Source organism: Oryx dammah, unplaced genomic scaffold (assembly GCF_014754425.2).
Source record: "Oryx dammah isolate SB20612 unplaced genomic scaffold, SCBI_Odam_1.1 HiC_scaffold_28, whole genome shotgun sequence".
In the NCBI taxonomy this organism is placed as follows: Eukaryota; Metazoa; Chordata; class Mammalia; order Artiodactyla; family Bovidae; genus Oryx; species Oryx dammah.
In genome coordinates, this window is record NW_024070212.1 from 58287477 (window position 1) to 58313975 (window position 26499).

At 35.6% G+C, this 26499-nt stretch overlaps 1 protein-coding gene across 3 annotated transcripts in view; it reads left to right on the plus strand.

The window, feature by feature from the left end:
• The window catches only part of TTLL7 (tubulin tyrosine ligase like 7), a 159408-nt gene extending 136868 nt beyond the window's left edge, over positions 1-22540 (plus strand). For 2 of the 3 annotated variants that reach the window (XM_040232450.1, XM_040232452.1), the window contains one exon: positions 17935-22540. In XM_040232450.1, the coding sequence (XP_040088384.1) occupies positions 17935-18055 (121 nt within the window). In that variant the 3' untranslated portion in view covers positions 18056-22540. Of the gene's footprint in view, positions 1-1976; positions 2220-17934 lie in introns of those variants that run through there. The other variant, XM_040232451.1, reaches the window with a different exon arrangement.
• The last annotated feature ends 3959 nt before the right edge of the window (positions 22541-26499 follow it).

Genomic DNA, 26499 nt, shown 5'->3' on the forward strand with positions numbered 1-26499 from the left:
AGTCGTGTCGGACTCTTTGCCACCCTTTGGACTGTAGCCCATCAGACTCCTCCATCCGTGGGATTCTCCAGGCAAGAATACTGGAGTGGATTGCCGTGCCCTCTTCCAGAGGATCTTCCCAATCCAGGGATCGAACTTAAGTCTCTTTTGTCTCCTGCGTTGGCAAGCAGGTTCTTTACCACTAGCGCCACCTGGGAAGGGACCGTCAGCTCAATCCCTGGGTAGGAAAGATCCCTGGAGAAGGATATGACAACCCACTCCAGTGTTCTTGCCTGGGAAATCCCATGGACAGAGGAGCCTGGTGGGCTCCAGTCCATGGGGTCACAAAAGAGTCAAACATGACTTATTAAACAACAAACAGCAGTAACTGAATAGATGGTGAGGAAAATGAACTACCATAGCTTGGGTTTTCTTTTTGAAACATCCAGAAATTGATCTGTTTATTAAAAAGATCATGGAGATATAATATAGCTAACTTTCTACAAAATTCACCTGCAACAGCAAAATGGCTTGGAATGCTTTTCACAAAAAGTATTGAGGGATATATGTTTAACCTTTGTCTTGTACCTGTCATTACACTATTGAGGTATAATGCAGTATCTTTAACTCTCCCCCTGCAAACAGAAGCTGATTAATTTTAAAAATGGTGGAGGTAAAGTTAGACATTAATATTTAAAATATGTAGATACCAAAGCTGTATTTTGTAGTTTTAATGGTTTGACAGAAGCAGATTATTGAATAAAGCTATTACTTTTATTAATATTTTCATATGATTTTAAAAACATGATGGCCATCTTTAAGACATTACAACATATAAGTGAAGGGCCTTCACTTTAAGAATGATACTCTGGGATCATGATCAGGAAAACCTTTAATTCCGCTCTAAGAAGGATGGTTTCAAACTCTTTAATATCACTCTTAAAAATCCAGATTTCATAACCTATTTTCTGTTGAAGGATCATGTAACTTTTGTGGCTAAGCAAAATAAGATGAGTTTTGCTGGCTATTCTGGAGGAAGAATTTATACCTTACAGTTGCTTCAGTTTTTAAAATTTTCCTCCCCTTCTTTTGGTTGGAAGAAATATTTCTCCCCTTGTGATCTTGAGTTATGGACCCTGATAAATGTTCAGCATGACCCCAGTATAGTGATTATAAGCTTCTTAGGGGAGAGAGGTCAGTAAACACATCCTTCATTCCTTGCTAAGTTCAGAACCATTTGAGAGAGAAATGTAGGAGTCATACAGATGATCGTGAAAATGTAGCTTCATTACTGAAAAAAGCTATTGAGAGACATGATATAGATGAGAGTCATGTTTTCTAATGTTGAATTCTTGAATTAAGTGTATCCATCCAGTCAAAGACAGAACTCTATCAACCCAAACCTTCCAGTAGCATTATCTATGAAGTCTTATTCAATTAGTGTTGGGAGGAGAGCAAGTAAAAATGCATTCTTTCTGCAGATAGACTAATACAAAAAGAGAAAGGGGCTGAGCCAAGCCTGACTAATTCCTTCTTTTAAACCTGCAAATCAAATAATTTACTTCTGGTTAGAGCCCAGAAAATTTATACTGGTCAAATTTTTAGTTGGAAACACAAAGAGAGAGAAATGAACATGTCCTTCCAGGTGGCGCTAGTGATAAGGAATCCGTCTGCCAATGCAGGAGACGCAAGGGACGCAGATTCAGTCCCTGGGTCGGGAAGATTCCCCTGGAGGAGGGCGTGGAAACCTGCTCCAGTATTCTTGCCTGGAGAATTCCATGGATAGGAGAACCTGGTGAGCCCCAGTCCATAGGGTCGCCAAGAGTTGGACATGACTGACTGAGCACATCTAATATCAAGCTATTAAAGTCCAAGTTAATGTCACATTAATTTAAAAAAATGGGAAAAGTGGCTACACATTCTTTCCCTTGTATATTAGGAACCTATAGCATTTTGCTTTATATATAGGAGTCAATTAATTTGATATTTATTAATAGATTGACGGAATTCCACTAAACTCTTCAAAACTCTAAAGGATGATGCCATCAAGGTGTTGCATTCAATATATCAGCAAATCTGGAAGACCCAGCAGTGGCCACAGGACTGGAAAAGGATAATCCTCATCCCAGTTTCCAAGAAGGTACACTAAAGAACGCACTAACCATCAGATAATTGTACTCATCTCCCATGCTAGTGAGGTCATGCTTCAAATCTTGCATGCTAGGCTTCAGCATTACATGAACCAAGAACTTCCAGACATCCAAGCTGGGTTTAGAAAAGGCAAAGGAACCAGAGATCAAATTGCCAACATTTGCTGGTTCATAGAGAAAGCTAGGAAATTACCAAAATAATCTACCTCTGTTTCATAGACTACACCAATATTAAAAAAAACTAAGATCATGACATCCAGCCCAATTACTTCATGGCAAATAGGGAAAAGGTAGAAGCAGAGATCAATTTCCTCTTCTTGGGCTCTAAAATCATTGCGGATGGTGACTGCATCCATGATGCAGCCATGAAATCAGAAGACATTTGCTTCTTGGCAGGAAAGTTACAACAAACCTAGAAAGTGTGTTGAAAAGCAGAGACATTACTCTGCCGACAAATGTCCGTATAGTCAAGGCTATGGTCTTTCCAGTGGTCATGTATGGCTGTGAGAGCTGTGCTGTAAAGAAGGCGGAGCGCTGAAGGATTGATGCCTTCAATCTATGATGCTGGAGAAGATTCCTGAGAGTCCCTTAGACAGCAAGAAGATCAAACCAATCATCTTAAGGGAAATCAACCCTGAATACTCATTGAAAGGACTGATGCTGACGTTGAAACTCCAGTGTTTTAGTTATCTGATGTGAACAGCTGACTCGTTGGAAAAGTCCCTGATGCTGGGAAAGATTGAAGGCAGAAGGAGAAGAGGGTGTTAAAGAATGAGATGGCTGGACAGCATCACTGATGCAAGGGCCATGAACTTGGACAAACTTTGGGAGATGGTGAGGGGCAGAGAGGCCTAATGTGCTGCTGTCCATGAGGTCACAAAGAGACAGACATGATTGGGCAACTGAATGACAATAACAACAATAGATTGATACATTTTATTTATAAAGTATACCTAGTAAAATGTAAATTTATATTTATAAGTAAGTATAAGTATAGGGATTCCCTGGTAGCTCAGATGGTAAAGCGTCTGCTTGCAATGCAGGAGACCAGGGTTCGATCCCTGGGTCAGGAAGATCCCCTGGAGAAGGAAATGGCAACCCATCCTGTACTCTTGCCTAGAAAATTCCATGGATGGAGGAGCCTGGTGGGCTATAGTCCATGGGGTTGCAAAGAGTCAGACACAACTGAGCAACTTCACTTTCACTTTCGCTTTCATTAGTATGCCTAATATAAATAATGGATAGGGTATACATAAATATTTCATGAGGAAACATATATTTGACTGATTTATCTGTAAAATTAGAACATAAAGCTCACATCAGTCAGGTTAATGGATGATCTTTATCTTGGCCACACATCTGCAGGATATTAATATTTCTTAAGAATATATTAAAGGTATATATGACTTAAAGGTATATGTAGCACCTGTTACATGGAAGAGAGTGGCCTTCAACCTTGCAGTCTCAGAAAAATAATTTAATAGACATACCAAGAACTTCCCTGATGGTCCAGTGGTTAAGACCCCTCGCCTCCAGTACAAGGGTCATGGGTTCTGTCCCTGGCCAGGGAACTAAAATCCTGCATGCTGTGTGGTGTGACCAAAAAAAGAAAAAAAAAAATAGCCATACCAACTGAGAAGCTGTTTCTCAAAGGTGGACTCATAACTAAGCAAAACTAACTGATATTCACACCTGGATCATTAAACCTACCTCTGTCTCTATATCTGTATGCGTATCTATATCTATATCCATATATCTAGGATACTAGAGTCTTTAGGACCAGCTCAATATTTCACTATAGCTAGCCTTATTTCAAAGGCTTTGGGATTGCCAAACAATTTTTAGTCTCAGCATCTCTGTATTTCTATCTTTTATGTACTGAGCCTTCATATAAGCTCATTTTTGTGGCTAAAGTCATTTTTTAAATCTCTGAGTTAGAGCTTCTGCCTTTAGCAGAAGAGCACTAGGTGTTTGGACAAATCCTCCCTCTGATGTTGCTAGGAAAAGCTGGACAAAATACCAACAAAACATTTGCTGTGAAAACATCAGAGGGTTAAAACCAGGTACTTTTTAGTACTGAATAGTGCTTTTAACAGACACACGGACCTAAGAGAAAAAAGTAGGAGTTCAGGACCTGTCAAAGATTGGGGCATTGATAAACAGCATAGATTCCTACATGTAATAATATCCAAAACATTTTGCAAAGCAAAAGTTGACAGAATTTCAGGGGAAAATATACAAATCTACAACCATTGAGGGAGATTTTAATATATATTTCTCAAAAGAATTAAAAACAAAATTGTAATAATATGATTAACAGATTTAACTGTCACATAATAGTGAAGTCAATCACCTCAGAATACAGTACAGTAAGCATACCTGAATCTTTTATAAAACTCAACTAGTGGAATGATGAAACATGTTCAAAAAATTGAAATCATGCAAAGTATTGTATATCGTCACAGGCCTTTCAGTTCAGTTCAGTTCAGTCGCTCAGTCATGTCCAACTCTTTGCGACCCCATGAATCGCAGCACGCCAGGCCTCCCTGTCCATCACCAACTCCAGAGTTCACTCAGACTCACATCCATCGAGTCAGTGATGCCATCCAGCCATTTCATCCTTGGTCGTCCCCTTCTTCTCCTGCCCCCAATCCCTCCCAGCATCAAAGTCTTTTCCAATGAGTCAACTCTTCACATGAGGTGGCCAAAGTACTGGAGTTTCAGCTTTAGCATCATTCCTTCCAAAGAAATCCCAGGGTTGATCTCCTTCAGAATGGACTGGTTGGATCTCCTTGCAGTCTTTAAAAGTAACAAAATCCATCCTTTTTGGAAAGATAAAAAATAAAATCATAATTGATGTAAATGTACTTAGGTAACAAAAATATTAGAAATAAAAACTTGCAGTATGTACATAAATCATTATCACAGGGAGACTTATAGACTTAACATATTAGGGAGGGTAAGGCAAAAATTAAATGATCTATCATCTTGAATGATGACATAATAACATTAAAGTAAACCCAAAGAATATAGAAAAAGGAAATAATAAAAACAATAGCAGAAATTAATAATATAATGAAGCAAACAGAATAAAGATCAACATGGCAAAAGTGGGTTTTTAAAAAGACTAATAAAAATGATCACTGTTGGGACTGATCAAGAATATAAAAGAAACAATTAACATCAAGAATAGAAATAGAGACATAACTACACATACTACAAATACTAAAAATTTCATGCTGTTAAATTCGGTAATTTACATTAAAAAATTCCTTGAAAAACACATGTTACCAAAATGACAGAAGACAATATAGAAGGCTACCAATACCAAAGGCTACCATACCCCTGATACTAAAATCTGACCAGAATATTATGGCAAAGGATAATGAAAGTTCAGTCTCACTCTTGAACATAGATGTGAAAATCTTACATAAATATTAGCAAAATGAACCCAGAAACCTTAAATAGGGTAATGTATCATGACTAACTTTTGTTTATTGAATCTATTTAAAGGTACAATGAAATTAAAATGTGATCAGTATAATTTTACTAGAATAAAAAATCATTTAAAATACACAGACAAGTCATTTGATAGAATTCAGTATACATTTTTGCTTTAAAAAATGATTAACAGGTTAAAAACAAAAGGGAAATTCCTTAATCTAATAAAGAGTAACTACAAAACCCTTACAAGCATATACTTAATGGTGAAATGTTGAAGTCTTTTCTTTTGAGAAGAGAAACAAGACAAGATTACCTATTAACTACAACTTCTGTTTATCATTATACTTGATCTGGCTTACTCAAGGAAGCCAGTCAAGAAAGTAAAAGGCATTGAATTTGAGAGAAAGAAATAAAATTCCTTACTAATGGTTGTGATAACATTCATAGCACTCATAATCTAAATAACTCTACAGATAAATTACTAAGTAAACCTACCAATTTTGATGAAATCAAAATGTGAATAAAATCAATATTTTTTCTATATCAGTAACAAACAGATTAGATAAAATGTCATTTTTAATAGCATCAAAGAATAACCAATACTTCAGAATAAAAAGTAACAAAAACATGTAAGACCCTTATGCAGAAAAACGTAAAAGATGTAAAGTTATACCTTATATTGATATTGAAATCAATATCAATATGTCATTTCTTCTCAAATAGTTCTTCATATCTATAAATTCAACATATTCCTCACATAAATCCTAACAATTTTTTTGCAAGGTGAAGAATTTAACTAACATTTGTTCTAACATTTATACAAAAAACAAAGGGCCAAGAATAGACAAGACATTCTTGAAACAGTAGGACTGATTTACTGCATTGTGCTCAGAATTATAATAAAGCTATAGTGTTTGAGCGAAAAAGTTGGCTTACGGCTCAACATCCAGAAAACGAAGATCATGGCATCCGGTTCCATCACTTCATTGCAAATAGATGGTGAAACAGTGAAAACAGTGTCAGACTTTATTTTTTGGGGCTCCAAAATCACTGCAGATGGTGATTGCAGCCATGAAATTAAAAGACGCTTACTCCTTGGAAGGAAAGTTATGACCAACCTAGACAGCATATTAAAAAGCAGAGACATTGCTTTGCCAACAAAGATCTGCCTAGTCAAGGCTATGGTTTTTCCAGTAGTCATGTATGGATGTGAGAGTGTTGGACTAAGAAAGCTGAGAGCAGAAGAATTGATGCTTTTGAACTGTGGTGTTGGAGAAGACTCTTGAGAGTCCCTTGGACTGCAAGGAGATCCAACCAGTTCATCCTAAAGGAAGTCAGTCCTGGGTATTCATTGGAAGGACTGATGTTGAAGCTGAAACTCCAGTACTTTGGCCACCTGTTGTGAAGAGCTGACTCATTTGAAAAGACCCCAATGTCGGGAAAGATTGAAGGCAGGAGGAGAAGGGGATGACAGCGGATGAGATGGTTAGATGGCACAGCGACTCAATGGACATGAGTTTGGGCAAACTCCAGGAGTTGGTGATGGACAGGGAGGCCTGGTGTGTTGTGGTTCACGGAGTCGCAAAGAGTCAGACATGACTGAGCGACTGAACTGAACTTAAGACCGTGCGCTTGTACCAAAAGGATAGACAGACCAATAGAAGCATTTAGAAAGGCCATGGACTTCCCTCATAGCTCATTTGGTAAAGAATTTGCCTGCAATGCAGGATAGACTCGGGTTCAATTCCTGTGTTGGGAAGATCCCCTGGAGAAGGAAATGGCAACCCACTCTAGTATTCTTGCCTGAAGAATCCCATGGGCAGAAGAGCCTGGCAGGCTACACTCTATGAAGCTGCAAGAGCTGGACACTATTTAGCGATGAAACCACCACAGAAAGGCCATAAACAGACCCAGGTCTATATAGAGACTTGATTTATGACAAAAGAGGGACACTTAACTTATAACAAATGGGTTAAAATTTTGTTTAAACAAATGGTTATGGGGCAGTTGAGTTTCCAAATAATAATAAAAAACTTGAATTTACCTACACCATATACAAAATCACTTCCAAATTATTGAGTACACAAATGTGAAAGGCAAAACTAAAGATTTCTGGAAGAGAATATATAGACTTTTCATGACCTTGAGGTATGCAAAGAGTGTAAAATATCAGGCCAAGAAAGTACAGATTATAAATGAAAAGATAAACTTTACTATATTAAAATTAAGAATATATGTTTATTAGCAGACTCCATTAAGATGAAAGAGCAAGCCTCAGAATGAAAGTTGGTATTTGCAATCTGTTTAACCTACAAAAGATTGTTGTACAGACTGTATAAGAACTCCTACAGATTTCTAAGAAGAAAATAGGACACTCCATGGAAAAATGGGGAAGATACTTGAAGAGGCATTTTTAAAAGCAGTAAGTATTTGAAGTGTTCAGGTTCATACTCAGGGAGACGTGAAACCCATCTTTCAGACCATGAGTTGATGAGAATGTAGAGTAATGGAAACTCTCTTACACTGCTGATAATAATGAAGATCATTACCTTTAAAAAAGTTTGGATAACCCACTAAAGTTTACCATTTTCTCAGTTATTTTATTCCTAATGATTCTAAGCAGAATGCATGCCCAAGTGCATCAAGACCATTATAGAATTATCACAGTAGCACGTACTTACAATGGCTAGAAATTAGAAATACCTAAAATGTCCTGGGTGTTCATTGGAAGGACTGATGCTGAAGCTGAAACTCCAGTACTTCGGCCACCTCATGCGAAGAGTTGACCCATTGGAAAAGACCCTGATGCTGGGAGGGATTGGGGGCAGGAGGAGAAGGGGACGACAGAGGATGAGATGGCTGGATGGCATCACCGAATCGATGGACATGAGTTTGAGTGAACTCTGGGAGTAGGTGTTGGACAGGCAGGCCTGGCGTTCTGTGATTCATGGGGTCACAAAGAGTCGGACATGACTGAGCAACTGAATTGAACTGAACTGAAAATGTCTATTCACGGAAGAATGGACAGTTTTTGTAATGTCCACTCAATGGAATATTTTACAGCATTGAAAATGAACAAACTGCCTGCATACACAGCAATATGGATGAATCTCAAACAGAAATTGAGCAAAAGAAGCCAGAGGCAAAGGACTACATACTTAATTTCATTTATATTTAAATTAAAAAAAAAAAACAAGAAAAACTGAATTATAGTATTACAGAATATGTACTTCCTGTTTGCTGTAGATGGCAAACAGGAAGTAATTGCCACTGAAGTCTGGATAGTTCAGTCACTCAGTCGTGTCTGACTCTTTGTGACCCCCATGGACTGCAGCATGCCAGGCTTCCATGTCCATCACCAACTCCCAGAGCTTGCTCAAACTCAATTTCCATTGAGTCGGTGATGCATCGAACCATCTCAACTTCTGTCATCCCCTTCTCCTCTTGCCTTCAGTCTTTCCCAGCATCAGGGTCTTTTCCAATAAGTCAGTTCTTTGCATCAGGTGGCCAAAGTATTGGACCGTCATCTTCAGCAACATTCCTTCCAATGAATATTCAGGATTGATTTCCTTTAAGATTGACTGGTTGGATCTCCTTGCACTCCAAGGGACTCTCAAGAGTCTTCTCCAACACCACAGTTCAAAAGCATCAAATCTTTGGTGCTCAGATTTCTTTATGGTCCAACTCAAATCCATATATAACTCCTGGAAAAACCATAGCTATAACTGGATGGACCTTTGTTGACAAAGTAATATCTCTGCTTTTTAATATGCTGTCTAGGTTGTTCATAGCTTTTCTTCCAAGGAGCTGTGAGTGAGTGAGTGAAAGTAACTCAGTCATGTCCGACTCTTTGTGAACCCATGGACTGTCCATGGAATTCTCCAGGCCACAATACTGGAGTGGGTAGCCTTTCCCTTCTCTAGGGGATCTTCCCAACCCAGGGATTGAACCTAGGGCTCCCACATTGCAGGCAGATTCTTTACAAGCTGAGCCACAAGGGACACCCAAGAACACTGGAGTAGGTAGCCTGTCCCTTCCCTGAGCTATCAGGGAAGCCTTCCAAGGAGCAAGTGCCTTAATTTCATGGCTGCAGTCACCACCAGCAGTGGTTTTAGAGCCCCAGAAAATAAAGTTTGTCACTCTTTCCATTGTTTCCCCATCTAGTTGCCATGAAGTGATGGGACCAGATGCCATGATCTTTGTTTTTTGAATGTTGAATTTTAAACCAGCTTTTTCACACTCCTCTTTCACTTTAATCAAGAGGCTCTTTAGTTCTTTGCTTTCTTCCATAAGGATGGTGTCATCTGCATATCTGAGGTTATTGATATTTCTCCCGACAATCTTGATTCCAGCTTGTGCTTCATCCAGTCCAGCATGTTGCATGATGTACTTTTCATATAAGTTAAATAAGCAGGGTGACAGTATACAGCCCTGACATACTCCTTTCCAAATTTAGAACCAGTCTGTTGTTCCATGTCTGGTTCTAACTGTTGCTTCTTGACTTGCATACAGATCTTAGGAGGCAGGTATGGTGGTCTGGTATTCCCATCTCTTGAAGAATTTTCCACAGTTGGTTGTCATTGACACAGTCAAAGGCTTTGGCATAGTCAATAAAACAGACGTAGACATTTTTCGGGAATTCTCTTGTTTTTTCTATGACCCAACAGATGTTGGCAATTTGATCTCTGGTTCCTCTGCCTTTTCTAAATCCAGCTTGAACATCTGGAAGTTCTTGGTTCACATACTGTTGAATCCTAGCTTGGAAAATTTTGAGCATTACTCTGCTCGCATGTGAGATGAGTGCAACTGTGCGGTAGTTTGAACATTCTTTGGCATTGCCTTTTTTGGGATTGGAATGAAAGCTGACCTTTTCCAGTCCTGTGACCACAACTGAGTTTTCCAGATTTGCTGGCCTATTGAGTGCAGCACTTTCACAGCATCATCTTTTAGGATTTGAAATAGTTCAGCTGGAATTCCATCACCTCCCCTAGCTTTGTGATGCTTCCTAAGGTCCATTTGACTTCACAGTTTAGGATGTCTGGCTCTAGGTGAGTGATCACACCATCATGGCTATTCAGAAGTCTGGCTAGTGGATAAGTTTATGGGGCAGCAGTATGTGGTTCTCGGGTGCTAAGAATATTCAGTCATTTAACCTGGGTAGCAGTTATATGAGTGATCATTTTATAATATTCATTTACTAGATGTTTATTTTATGTACTTTTTGATTGAAAAGTTTTAAAAATCAAGTTATATACATGATACTATTTTAATCTTAGGTTAAGATAGCTTGGTACATCTATCTTAAAACAGGCATGGTCTTGCTAAAGAGGCTGATGTTGAGTGAGTACTCAGTTGTTCAGTTATGTCCAACTCTTTGAAACACCACGTACTGTAGCCCACTAGGCTCCTCCATCCATGGAATTTTCCAGATAAGAATACTGGAGTGTGTTGCCATTTCCTTCTCCTGGGAATCTTCCTGACCCAGGGATTGAACCTGTGCCCCTTGTATCTCCTGTCTTGGCAGGCGGACTGTTTACCACTTTGCTACCTGGGAAGCAAGGCTGATGTTAGTAACACATAAATAATAATATTTCACCTATATGCACTATTCCATTTGGTCCATACTCTGTAAGACAGGCATGGCAGAAACTATTGGATTCTTTTCACCAGTGAGAAAACTGAGGCCCAAAGAAATGAAATGGCTCATCCAAATCCATGTTGTTAGCAAATGACAAGAGGTGGGATTTGCAGTTAAAACCACAGTACAATGTTCTGGGTGTTATATTTAAAATACAAAATAATAAGTGTTGGTAAGTATATTGAGAATTTAGTACTGGTTCAGAATGTAAAATGGTATGAGTGCTGTAGAAAACAGTGGCAGTTCCTTAAAAAGTTAAATATAAAATTACCATGAAAAGTTTGAAAGTATTAGTCACTAAGTTGTGTCTTACTCTTTGTGACCCCATGGACTGTAGCCTACCGGGATCCTCTGTCCATGGAATTCTCCATGCAAGAATACTGGAATGGGTAGCCATTCCATATGACCAGCATTTCCCCTCCTAGGTACATACCCCAAAGAACTGAAAACAAGGACTCAAACCAATACTTGTCCACCAATGTTCATAGCAACATTATTCACAATAGTCAAATGATGACAGCCACCCAAATGTACATCAACAGAGGAATGGATAAATAAACTGTGATCTGTTTATATGTATATTACTACTCTTTGCCCTTTCTGCCTGTGTGCTCAGTTGTGTCTGACTCTTTGTGCTGTGCTGTGCTTAGTCACTCAGTCGTGTTTGACTCTTTGCGATCCCAAGTACTGCAGCTAAGCTCATCTGTCCATGGGATTTTCCAGGCAAGAATACTGGAGTAAATTGTCATTTCTTTCTCCAGAGTATCTTCCTGACCCAGGGATTGAACTTGCATCTCCTGCATTGGCAGATTTATTCTTTTATCACTGAGCTACTTGCATGTATATTATTATGCCTATGTAAAATTGTAAATATAAATATAGTATTATATAAAATTTATAAATATAAAATATTATTCAATGTTAAAAGGTTATGCTTAGTATAAAAATATATTATACTATGTATAAAAATATAAAAGCATAAAAATATTATACTATGTAAAAAGGAATGAATTTCTGATACATGTTATAGCATAGATGCATGTTGAAAGCATGTTAAGTTAAATAAGCCAAATATAAAAGGACAAACATGGTATAATTCCAATTATGTGCAGAATCCAGAATGAATTCATTGAGACAGAAAGCAGAATAGAGGTTACCAGGGACTGGGAGGAGGAGGAAATGGGAATTTAGTGCTTAATGGGTACAGAGTTTCTGCTTCACATGAAAAGATCTGAAACCAGGTTATAGTTTTGGTTACACAGCCATTTTACACAGCCAATATTACACAGTGTGAATATATTTACACTGAACATGAATACCTAAAAATCATAAGGAATTTCATGTTATATATTTATTTTACCACAATCAAAATAGTTAAAAAGAACACAGACTACATAAAGTGATAAAATTTATTTACCTTATGTTCCCCAAACCAGGAAGCTGAGTTTACTCTGGGGGCAGTGGCTATGGTCAGGGGTCCTGGATCTTTCTCCAGGAAAATCTCAGAGGTGTGTGTATTTTAAGTTTCAAGGCTAATTAACTTACCAGTCTTGACATGCTTCATGTTCTAGAGATTCTCCATGGTCAGCAATGAATTGGTATATGACAAACCAAACAATTCTGTGTCAAATAGGAAGTTCAGTTGAGTTCAGTCACTCAGTTGTGTCCAACTCTTTATGACTCCATGAATCGCAGCACGCCAGGCCTCCCTGTCCATCACCATTTCCCAGAGTTCACTCAGACTCACATACATTGAGTCAGTGATGCCACCAGTCATCCTCTATCGTCCCCTTCTCCTCCTGCCCCCAATCCCTCCCAGTATCAGAGTCTTTTCCAATGAGTCAACTCTTCGCATGAGGTGCCAAAGTACTGGAGTTTCAGCTTTAGCATCATTCCTTCCAAAGAATATCCAGGACTGATCTCCTGTAGAATGGACTGGTTGGACCTCCTTGCAGTCCAAGGGACTCTCAAGAGTCTTCTCCAACACCACAGTTCAAAAGAATCAATTCTTCGGCACTCAGCTTTCTTCACAGTCCAACTCTCACATCCATACATGACTACTGGAAAAACCATAGTCTTGACTAGATGGACCTTTGTTGGCAAAGTAATGTCTCTGCTTTTAAATATGCTATCTAGGTTGGTCATAACTTTCCTTTCAAGGAGTAAGCGTCTTTTAATTTCATGGCTGCAGTCACCATCTGCAGTGATTTTGGAGCCCCCCAAAATAAAGTCTGACACTGTTTCCACTCTTTCCCCATATGTTTGCCATGAAGTGATGGGACCAGATGCCATAATCTTAGTTTTCTGAATGTTGAGCTTTAAGCCAATTTTTTCACTCTCCTCTTTCACTTTCATCAAGAGGCTTTTTAGTTCCTCTTCACTTTCTGCCATAAGGGTGGTGTCATCTGCATATCTGAGGTGATTGATATTTTTCCTGGCAATCTTGATTCCAGCTTGTGCTTCTTCCAGCCCAGAGTTTCTCATGATGTACTCTGCATATAAGTTAAATAACAGGGTGACAATATACAGCCTTGACATACTCCTTTTCCTATTTGGAACCAATCTGTTGTTCCATGTCCAGTTCTAACTGTTGCTTCCTGACCTGCATATAGATTTCTTAAGAGGCAGGTCAGGTGGTCTGGTATTCTTATCTCTTTTAGAATTTTCCACAGTTTATTGTGATCCACACAGTGAAAGACTTGGCACAGTCAATAAAGCAGAAATACATATTTTTCTGGAACTCTCTTGCTTTTTTGATGATCCAGAGGATGTTGGCAATTTGATCTCTGGTTCCTCTGCCTTTTCTAAAACCAGCTTGAACATCTGGAAGTTCACGGTTCACGTATTGCCAAAGCCTGGCTTGGAGAATTTTGAGCATTACTTTACTAGCATGTGAGATGAGTGCAATTGTACAGTAGTTTGAGCATTCTTTGGTATTGCCTTTCTTTGGGATTGGAATGAAAACTGACCTTTTCCAATCCTGTGGCCACTGCTGAGTTTTCCAAATTTGCTGGCATACTGAGTACAGCACTTTCACAGCATCATCTTTCAGAATTTGAAATAGCTCAACTGGAATTCCATCATCTCCACTAGCTTTGTTCATAGTGATACTTTCTAAGGCCCACTTGACTTCACATTCCAGGATGTCTGGCTCTAGGTGAGTGATCATACCATCGTGATTATCTGGGTCATGAGGATCTTTTTTTGTGTATTCTTGCCACCTCTTCTTAATATCTTCTGCTTCTGTTAGGTCCATACCATTTCTGTCCTTTATCGAGCCCATCTTTGCATGAAATGTTCCCTCGGTATCTCTAATTTTCTTGAAGAGATCTCTAGTCTTTCCCATTCTGTTCTTTTCCTCTATTTCCTTGCATTGATCACTGAAGAAGGCTTTCTTATCTCTTCTTGCTATTCTTTGGAACTCTGCATTCAGATGCTTATATCTTTCCTTTTCTCCTTTGCTTTTTGCTTCTCTTCTTTTCACAGCTATTTGTAAGTCCTCCCCAGACAGCCATTTTGCTTTTTGCATTTCTTTTCCATGGGGATGGTCTCGATCCCTGTCTCCTGTACAATGTCACGAACCTCATTCCATAGTTCATCAGGCACTCTATCTATCAGATCTAGGCCCTTAAATCTATTTCTCACTTCCACTGTATAATTATAAGGGATTTGATTTAGGTCATACCTGAATGGTCTAGCGGTTTTCCCTGCTTTCTTCAATTTAAGTCTGAATTTGGCAATAAGGAGTTCATGATCTGAGCCACAGTCAGCTCCCAGTCTTGTTTTAGATGAATGCATATTTTACATTTATATGATGGATATGTGAAGATGTGTATCCCTCATCTTAGAATTGAGGAGTAAGGGTATGTGTATGAAACAAAGAGGATAGTTTGTGTTATTTCTTCTTGGAATGAGTTAGCTACAAGTTAGCTATATTTGTACTTCGAGAGTAAGCTACAATAGAAATAAAGCTGGAGACTTCAGATATTTTTGTGTTTTAACAGACACTCTTTAGATACTATCTATAAATCCACTTTCTATAGATTCTTCTTGCTAAAAAATCAAATTGTTATTTAACTTCATTGCAGAGAAAATTTAAAAATAATCTTTGATATTCAGCTAGTGTGGGCTCTCCCAAGAGATCTTAATGGAGATATTAAGGCAAATAATCCATTGTGTTTCACTGTAATCCTTTAAAATATCCCACAGCCCTTGGTTTAGGGACGCAAAGTGTTTCTTACAATGTAATTTTATATGCTTTTTTACATTCATACTGAATTTCTTTTCCTTTTTACATCTTTAGTTTCATTTTAGCCTTTCTGCTTCTATTAAAAAGTTTAGTTTTGTGGATAATATTTTTCTACTGTCTAAGTTTGTATACTTCATATTTCTGAAAAATAAATGTAATCATTGTATTTGTTAGTTTTAAAATTGGAATTCATACACAGAAATGGCAATATAGTATTTTGGGGGAGTGGTAGTTCTGGAGTAAGACCAAATGGATCTGAATCTTGGCTCTAGTCATTTTGTGACTGTGGGCAAGGCATTTAACGCCTGTACACTTTGGTGTATTCATCTATAAAATGGAGCTGATAATAATATATACCATAGAGAATCATTAAAAATAATATTTTTTAAAGCAAGTATAATGGTGCTGGCACACACACACACACAAATTCTTTTTAAATACAAAATAGTGTTAAATAAAATAGTATAAGTTCACTGTAACCCTGGACTTTGTACTTTTATTTTTTCACCTGTGTAAATGGAAATCTTTAGCTCAGAAGGCAATGTGAATGTTATTGTAATGCCAATAATAACTTTTGCTTGGAGATTCTTTAAAAGAAAGTTGGTAAAAGTTACTGTTTACTATAATTATTATCAGTGTAACCAGGATGTAACCAATTTTCAGTAAGAGAGAGAATAACTCTCAAGTAGTATGGAATAGTGGATTTTGGTGAACACCTTAGTTTCCTTTGCACCTTTGCTCTAGGTCGGAAGGGCAGCCTGTTTCTTACAGAATATATCAGATAAAAAAAAAAAAAAAGAATATATCAGATCAGTCATCATGATACACTAGCTCTTGACATAATAATTAATTCATATGAATTACCCAAGTGATATTAAGAAAATGATTGATATAATCTATGATGTGAGAAATCAATTGTTTCATTATTCATCACCCATTGTGCAGTTTTGATTTAATTTAGTTTGTTGTAGATTATTTTACTGCTCTATTAACATAATGATTTGAGCAATTATTTATAGTTTGTGATATTAAGTAAGAGATTTAGGGGATATTGTCAGATAATTCACGATGGAATGATGCCTATGAATATTATGTGGAATTCTGCCATTTTAATCTGAGTACTGTATGCAGTTCGATTATAATGAATTCGTATTCTTCTACAAAATTCATGTAACAACAACATAAATGTAATTTTCATTGACGCAGAAGTTAGTACCAGTATTATTTAATAAAGAATTGGTAGCTAATAATATCTTTGGTCCTCAGTTTCTTCATTTGTCTTTGGAAGTATGATACTGTGGCTGGAAGATTCTACAGTCACATGAAGAAAATAAATGATTTGATCTCTACCTTTGTTTCTTTTTAAGACTAATTATCAATCTCCTTCTGTTGTTACTTCTTCTCTTAGAAATTTTTTATAAATATCTTTGTCCTGACTTTCTAGCATGTCCTTGTCATCATCTGGACTTAGGCTTTTAATAGTGATACTTGTGTTTGCTCATGTCGGTTTCCTTAATCATTTCTCTCTCAACATATAGATTGGAATGGCCTAATGCCAATCAAAGGCTTTCCAGAGGAATAAGATTATACAGGCACACATTCTTATTTGCAACTCCTAAATCTCAAAGCTCTGAAAACTCAGACTAATAGAAATAAAAATAACCCATTTATTGGCACATCTGAATTGACACAAAGTTGTTTATATAGTCTGTTTCCAATTTATTGTGAATATTTCTGCATTTCATTACAGAAATAGTAATGGTTTGCACAATGCTGCCCTAAGACTCTGATGAAGATGTTGCATTATATATAGTATATACACCATATTGTCCTAAAATCTGGAAAATTCATATATTCTGAAATACATTTGGGTGCAAAGGTTGCATGCAACCTGTAATCATGATTGTTTTTGGTATTCGGTAATCTAAGCACCCAGTAGTCTAGGAGTATAAAATTTACAATTTAGTTATAAATTTTAATCTTTAACTTTTCTTTCAGATTAACTACAGTCATAATGCATCAATGATATATTATGAAATTAAAATCAATGGTTTCAACATCCTTGAAATAATTATTTTAATGTGGTTAGCCAAATTCTCATGTTACATGATGTTACATGATGTTTTTAAGAAATACTTGACTGGCTATACATATTATTTACAGAGATTATTAATGAATTCCAAATTAACATGAGTGATGTAAACAGTTTCCTAGCTTGTGAGTTCATGGCTGTTTATGGGATATCTTGGGATACTAAGACCACATTTTGCATCTATATTCAGCTCTTTGAGTAAGGCTTTATGACCATTTCCTACCTCCCCTCCTCAAGAGAGGAAATCCTTTTATGTGGATTGCATTGTTATAGTGTCATTTCTCATGTAAGATGTACAAATTATTAACCACATAACACTTTAGTGGGAGATATTAATATTAATTTGTTTGTAAAAGTCTAATTTTTAAACTATTACTTTTAGGTATTTACTACCAGGAAGTACACAATTCTTCATGAGAACACCAAGCTACAACTTGAAATACAGTTCACCTGGAATGGCTCGCTCCAGTGTTTTGTTTACATCTCGATATGGCCATTTGTGAAACAGAAGGGAAGATCGCCATGGGTTATGCATAATAGCAATTCATTTTTTTCCCAATTTAACATTGAAAAAACAGTGACCATTGACTACTGTTTTATGTATATATGACATATATGTGTGTGGAAAATATGTACACACATGCACTCAAATAACACATATATTTATTATAATATATGAAAGAAGAATTAGCAGGAAACTGGATATAAGATTTAACCTTTCTGGAAATGTAATAAACCATGTTAAAATTGTTTACACAAATATGTGAATGTCTAGAATTTGCTAGGTTTATAATTAATACCTTCCTACTAGAAATGTTATTTTTGCTGCAGAGTATATAAAACAGAATTGATCTTGAAGATCCCATTACAATGTTAAATTATTTTCTAGATAATACTTTTGACTTAAAAAGAATTAATAGTATATTACTTTATTAATTCTCTTATATATATCTAGTAGCCATTTAAAATGAAATCAAAAATGAGAAGCTTGGTGTTGCTTGATGATAGGATTAAGTATAAAATGGGTTTGTCATTACTAGCACACAGTAGCATGCTATTAATATAAAAATCCCACCTGGATTCTCCAATATTTTTATTCCTCAGTGTGGGAATCTAGCTACTTGTGAAAATGATAATGTAAATTTTCAGTAAGGCTCTAGTAAGATCACAATACTGTCTAAAATGGAAGACAATCCAGTGGGTTAAAAATTAAACTTACTAGTTTATATTTTTACTTTTTATTGAGAATCACACAAAGGGAACAGAAAATGGTGGTAATAGCAAAATCTTTCCATATGGTTTTTGTATCTCTTACCACTCATACCACTTATGTTTTCTTTTTTGAAAGTATACCTCTGATGGGTACATATGGTCAAATACAATTTCTTCTCTTCTTCAGAAGGGGAAGAGCTGATATTTTAAACTTATTTCAATGCTACAGAATGAATGTGTCACATTATTTTATAAGTCTCTCAATTTTGAGACCAACGTACATTGCAAAGACTAATACAGAGTTTCATATTGCACCATAGAAAGTCATCTAAATTATTACAAAAAGAATATTCTGATTACTAAATGTTATTAGTCATGGATGTTCTCTTGACAATTTCAAAAAAAAATCAAAATAGAGTATGAAGTTTTCTTCTCGTCCAAAGTTATTATGCATAATTTTCATAGCAGTTTACTTCCTTTTTTGCTTACAGTTTCCAAAACTATGAGTGAGCTTTCAGTTTTCTATACAAATATAAAAAATACCGTGGATATCCTTCGAGACTGAGATATTCACCTTTTAGAATTTTATTTTAGTTTCTCCCAGTAGTTTTATTTTTCACAGATGGTAATTATTTGCAACATTCATGAATGTTTTACCTCCTTTTACTATCCTGAAAGCTGTTTCCAGTAAATCGAGAAATGGTCCCAAAGCAGAAGGAGAACTGAGAGGGGCAAACTGGCCTGCTTTAATTCACAAACTGGATAACTGACAACCCAAAGTTGTAAGTTAGATATATTTTGCTTTTAAAGCCATAATCTGAGGCTATATTTGAATAAAATAGGTTCTTCCCTAAATTATTGCTAGTTACTGGATTCTTTATGACTACCAACCACTCATATTCCAATGGATACTCTTCCTTGCTAATTGCATCCCAAAGGAGAGTTATTGTCTTTGTGGAAAAAGAGGATAAGGATGTCAGGATGAAGGAAATCACAGTGTAGCTCTGAGTGTTAATGACACCATTTTGTGAATTCCTAAATATGTTTAGAATTTTGGAGAATAAATAATGCTGAAATTGGGATATTAATAAAATCATTGTAAGAATAATCAGCAAGTAGGCCTTTTCATGGAGCAATTTTAGTCATTTTTTGGGTTCAGATTCATGATTTGTTCATGAGTGAGACACAGTTTCAAAGGTCTGATGTATGATATCAGTCCAGTTTCTTGGCCGCTCACTTGCATTAGCTTAAATCACAATAGTGACTTAATTTGCTAGAGTGAAAAGAATGTCTAACATGTCTCTCCCTAGGGAAAAAAAATTTTTTTTTAAAGAGTAACTTTAAATGTATGAAACTACCCAGTTAGTTATTAACAACAATCAAATTTGATTCCTCTAGCTACCCAAGTCTAACTTTTTTGAGTGCTAGAATTTTCTTGCCCACATTTGCCTCTTTAGACTCATCTGGTTCTGATATGAGGAAGATGTGAATAAAAGCCATGTGCCCATTATTTATGTATACTACCTGGTACCCTGTGGACTATGGTTGTGTTCATGCTTATTCCTTAATGAGAAACTAAGAAGACACAGTAATAAACTGTGAAAGTCCCTAGAGGCCATAGAAATGTTTTAGCAATATAAAATATTCTTTAGTTTTTATTATAAATTTTTTATTCATAGAGTTAAAATATATCAGTGTAAGTGATAGTATGGGTCTGACTCTCTTCTAAGAGAGAACATACCTTTTTATCTGAAAAACTCCAGAAACTATTCAGTCTTACCAGAGTTTTTAATAGAGAGTTTGGTTTACTTGTGATGAAAGCATATTTTCATTCTGTTATTAAAACATACATCCCTGATCATTCTGTGACTAATGCTTTCCAGAACTGTATATGATTGAAGTTATTCCAGAACTGTCCAAGAAACAACCTTTTAATGTTAAATTATCATATATGAATATTGTATGAGATTGCAGATTAGTTTTCACTGTAATAATCCAGCACTGTAATAGTATTTGCTTCATGTATTTTGTTGAAGGAACTATTGTGATTCATATTATGATTATTAGCAACAATTTTTATTTTACCTTGCATGTGTAAAAATTAAATTATAGTAGGATCAAATATGAAAATGGCAATAGGAATGTTAGATGCAAAGATCTATACACATTTTTTCATATATCTGAATTAGGTCTAAATACACAAAACTTTTTTAAGTTCTCCCCCTAAAACTAATATGAACCAAACTCAAGCAAAAAACCCGTCTTCTCATCCAATACTTATACACAGCTAGATGCTAGTGGCTTGTAGACATCAAGAAAAAGATTTCATTCTAATTCTTTTTTCATTAGAAAGTATATGATTATAGACTTTAGTTATCTAACTTTAAATTTCATGTTTTAATATAAATTAATCCAAATGCTCTTCTTTAGCATGACAAAGTCATTCCATTTAAAAATTCTCTTTAAATCTAAACTTCCACGTTACTTGACATTTTCAAAAGTACCAAAAAATTGGAGGTTGCATAAGCTCTATTATTTGTAGTTTTCTATAAAGCATTTGATTAATTCTTATATGTATATTCTTTAAAATATAATAGCAAATATGTTGAGAAGAGTGACAATAAATACCTTCCTTTTCTGTTCTGTAATACTTTTTTTAACATTTTGAGTCCTAGTTTACTTGGTCTTAAGGGTTAAACGATAAAAAGTGTAAGTACAATTGTATTCTTGTGATCTGTGAAATTTTCTTTTATCTTGAGATTGAGAAATTTAATAAAGCTTTCCAGAACTGAATTAGTTATCTAAATATTTTGGACTAGTGCTACTTATAAATAAATTTTGAAAGTGTATTAATCAAAGTTTTATTCCTTACACTGTTTTTTTCTTTCTTTTCTTCTTTTTTAAACTTCAAGTACCATTTAAAGTTTTGACCTTTGCACAGACAAAGTCAAGAAAATCCTGCTTTTTAAAATATTGATTTATAGTGGTATATTTTTGCCTCAGCAATAATAAAACTTAGATAAGATGTGTTATTGGATCAAGTTCAGTTTTTCTGCTGAGATTTTTGAGAACAAGGTTGATGTTTCAATGTCCAAAAGCGTTAATTATTTGGATCCATATGAACCAAGACACATGGCTCTTGTAACCAAAAATGTTAAGTTAAAATTAATTGCACACTTGGAGATTGTTGCCTTTTTCGGTGTTTTTCCTTTTTGCCTTATTATGAGTGGGTATATGGTATTGAAGGAAAACTATGCAGGTGAAACAGTTTCTATTAACTGGACTGTATTAACCAAAAAGAGCTACACAAAGTTTTTACTTTATCCTCACCTGCCAATTTGAAAACTACTAGTAAAATCATTATTCAATAGGCTAATATTTTCTAAATTAGTAAGACTTACCTTACAAAAGTTATCAGATAATGCTGATATTTCTCTCTCAAAGACTAAAACAACAGTTTTAGTCCTGAGCTGGTTGGTTCATATATTAACTAATATACATACTACAACTTTGAATATTAATAGATTGGCGGAAGATTTTAGGTTTGAAGATTAGTTTGAAAGCAATACATTTACTCCCGTGAATCATGATGCAGATTATCCTTATGTGTTTTACTGCCTGTATATGAATGCAAATGTTGTTACAGAGAATATGCTTGAAATGTCAACACAGTATGCAATTAGTATTACATCATCATGCTCCAGCATGTGATACCGGTATGATGACATTATTTCAACTACTCAGATATGTGACTGTAATAAAAATGTTTAACATAAGAAAGCTGCATATGTCATCAAATGCTTATTTCTGTTTCACACACACACACACAGCGTTTTAAGTAGTAGAAGAGATTGGTTCTCAGGTAAGCTTTCAGGGTGATGAAACATATTTTCACAGTAAATTTCTGCTGCTGCACTGACAGTAGCTCTGTGAGGATCACTTTGTGCACATGTGCTCCGTCATGTCTGACTCTTTGCAACCCCGTGGGCTGCAGCCCACCAGGCTCCTCTGTCAATGGGATTATCCCAACAGGAATACTGCAGTGGGTTGCCATTTTCTCCAGGGGATCTTCCCACGCAGGGATTGAACCTGTGTTTCCTATGGCTCCTGCATTGGAAGGCAGATTCTTTACTGCTGCGCCACCTGGGAAGTCAGGGATAACTTTACCTGCTATTAAAGTCAGTTCAAGTAAACAAAATTGGTGTCAGTTCCTCTCTTAGCTGAAAGGAGACTGGCCTAAAATTTATAAATGGCATTTTTAGTATCACTGAATATGACAGAACATCTTTCTAGCATCATTAATTATGACAATAGGATTACTAACCCAAATAGAAGTACATCAGCACCTCAGCTATGATGTTATTTTTTTCAGGAATTTATAATTTTGTCATGATTAAAACACTGATCCTCAATAAGAAGCATATCCTAGTCTTATTACCACTATTACCATTGTCTATAACATGATTATATATAAAGAAATTGAAAAGCCTATCATATGACAGGAACTTTAATGCATGTAGACATTATTTTTTTTGAGTTGACAACCAAGTGACATAGACATTGACTTTTAAAATATATTTTTTAAAATTTGTTCTTTTACAAAGTAAAAATATTCTGTAAAAAATTTAAACTTGGAATTTTTTTATTTTTTTTCAATGACAGATATACATGAGGCCAATGTGGTTAGTTCAGTATCTCCCTATTTTATGAAATAATTTGTAAGATCAACATACATATAGTAAATAATTGAAAATCTTTTAAAACTCTAAATAAGTCATCCTAAAATAATCTCTAAAAAAGTGCTGAAGTTCCATTACTTTGGCCACCTAACGCAAAGAGCCAACTTATTTGAAAAGACCCTGATACTGGGAAAGGTAGAGGGCAAAAGAAGAGGGTGGCAGAGGATGAGATAGCTCGATAGCATCACTGACTCAATGGACATGAGTTTGAGCAAGCTCTGGGAGATAGGGAAGGGCAGGGAAGCCTGGTGAGCTGCAGTTCATGGGATCACAGAGTCAGACATGACTTAGCGACTGAACAACAACAAAATAATCTCAAGTGTTAGAAAAATTTGTGTAGTGCCTTAAAACAAAATTATCACTTAGCTCTATTGTACAAAGTAAGATTAATATTAATAGATCTTTAAACTGATTTATCAGAAAGTTCTCTCTTAATGACTATTCATATACACATAGAATATGGTGATGAAATATAGACTATGGTGACAAAAATGTCCATCACCAGGGTCTAGTAAATGTGGAAAACATTGAGTGTATAAATGGGAATGTTTCTTTTTACTTCCAGAACCTCTCAAGAGTCTTTAGTGTTCTAAGATGCTTTAAAATTCCCCAGCAAGGGACTGGAACATACAGTAGGTTTTCAACTAATTTCGCTATGGGATCTTTTATTAAAAGGCACATCCCAGGACAATTCTTCTTATTGACTAACATTTGAAAAACAACTACCTAAATGAAGTCATTCACTAATAAAGGAATCAGGCTATTTATTTATTTACTAAATATACACTGTGGTATAATTATGAACACTGACAAATCTAGTGCAAGAATTTACTTGCACTTGTCACGTGAGAATTTGGCCATTTCCAGAGGAATATTTGAACAAGTATTTCAGCTGCAATGTCTTGACCCGAGAAAGATGGCCATACATAAATAGTCTTAATGGTAAACATGAGGTATATTAGATACTTGAAATGTAATCATGATATGAAAAGTAATATGCTTAAGATGTAGTTCAGAATGTGATTCAAGTCTTTATGTAGGGGCTTCCCTGATAGCTCAGTTGGTAAAGAATCCACCTGCAATGCAGGAGACCCTGGTTCGATTCCTGGGTTGGGCAGATCCGCTGGAGAAGGGATAGTCTACCCACTTCAGTATTCTGGAGGAGCTAACATGATAAAAGTTTGTCTTCACTGAGATTCTAACAGTACCCATCTGCGGATGATACGAGCTTTATATAACAGACAATATATTAATACCTAGAAGCCCTTGTTGGCCTTCTGAAAAATCTTCTTATATAAACAAAAAAAAGGTCAATTTGTGACTGATAGATTTCCTACAAAGCTATAATTTATTAAAAATGTGTTACATTATTTGTGAGAAACAAAATTTATTGAGCCCTTTTTTTCCTAGTGTTTAAGTTTTCCTTAAGCAGTATGTTAGACACTTCGAAAGCCTTCAGAAGTTTTGTCTTTCAGTTGTTTGTCCTTTAGGAAATATTGCGAAATTATCCTCCCTCTTTACAAATACTGAAAGAATACTGCTATTCAGTATATTTATGCAGTTGTACACTGAATGGTATTATAATGACCTAAACTGAACTATTTTATGTAGTTATCAAAAATACTGAAACTTTGGCTTGGAAAGTAGTGTCTAGACTGTTGCACAGAAATGACACTCACTATTTTTATAGCTTTACAGCAAGGCAGCCTATAGTATTTTATGTAGTAATAGAAATATACAGTAAGAGTAAGCGAATTCCAGATTTTGTACTAAGAACAGGTGCAGATGAGCACAAACCCCTAAATTGGCACTGTTGTGACAAAAGCTTTCAAGGATAATAACAAAACTATGTAAATTTAGCCAAGCTCTGTTCTATGACAGATGCTGCTGTTTTTAGTGTTAGAATAACATAACTTTTAAAAGGTCAAGAAACACAAAATTTATTTTTTTAAACTACAATATGCTGTTATCAGTAAAAACATTAATATATTGTTATATTTATAATATATATTATTTGAGGGAAAATATGTAACAATGAAGGTGAAAATATATAGACTATATAAACCTGAATACAAACCTGAAACCTAAGAAAATACGATTTCACATAATACCTCATTTTCATTAAATGATGAAAATGTAAATTCAGAAAATCACTTAGGCTAAAAACAGGTATATCATCAAAACCTAATATCATTTTAACTCAAATTGGTATTTGTTCAACAAATATTCCACGTCATAATGTGATGTACAAAGGAAAACTCAAATTTGTGGAAGAAAATGAAGGGATTTTTTTAAAAGCAAATCTAGCTAATTCCATTGTTTTTTACTCTTTCAAACTGAAACAATAGTCGTCTTGTTGTGAAACATTTACTACAAATAAAGAATAAGTAAATTCCTTAGAATTAGCTTGGTTTTTTATTTTAGCCTCAGGTTTCTCAGTCAAAGATTACTTATATTTGTTTTTTTTTTTTAATTTTTTTCCTGATCACTTTTAATTTTTTATATTTCATCTCCCTAGTTACACTTATTCCCATGTGATTTTTCTCACTCTAAAAATACTAAGTAATCATTGCCTACTTTGGTTGTTTTAACTAAAACATCAAGTTCTTATCATAAATGTGTAGAAAGAGCAAAGGCAGATTCTACTTCTGCATTATTATCTATACTTTGGATTGATATTTTTTCCCCAGCATTTTGGTCCACATAATATCCATTTTCTCTGAGTAGCAAGTAAATGGTTTCACTTCTCTCAGTTCTGTGGGTACTCAGAATCTCCAGAGAATGTGCATCCTGATAAACCACGAGAAGCCCACTTCTAGAGCTGAAATTTCTAATATTGATCTTCGTATACATACTAGAATTTTTCACACCAGTTTGCACATCTGACCTAGGTACTTCATTATTAAATAGGGGATTATAGATTTATTAGAGAAGGCAATGGCACTCCACTCCAGTACTCTTCTCTGGGAAATCCCATGGACGGAGGAGGCTGGTGG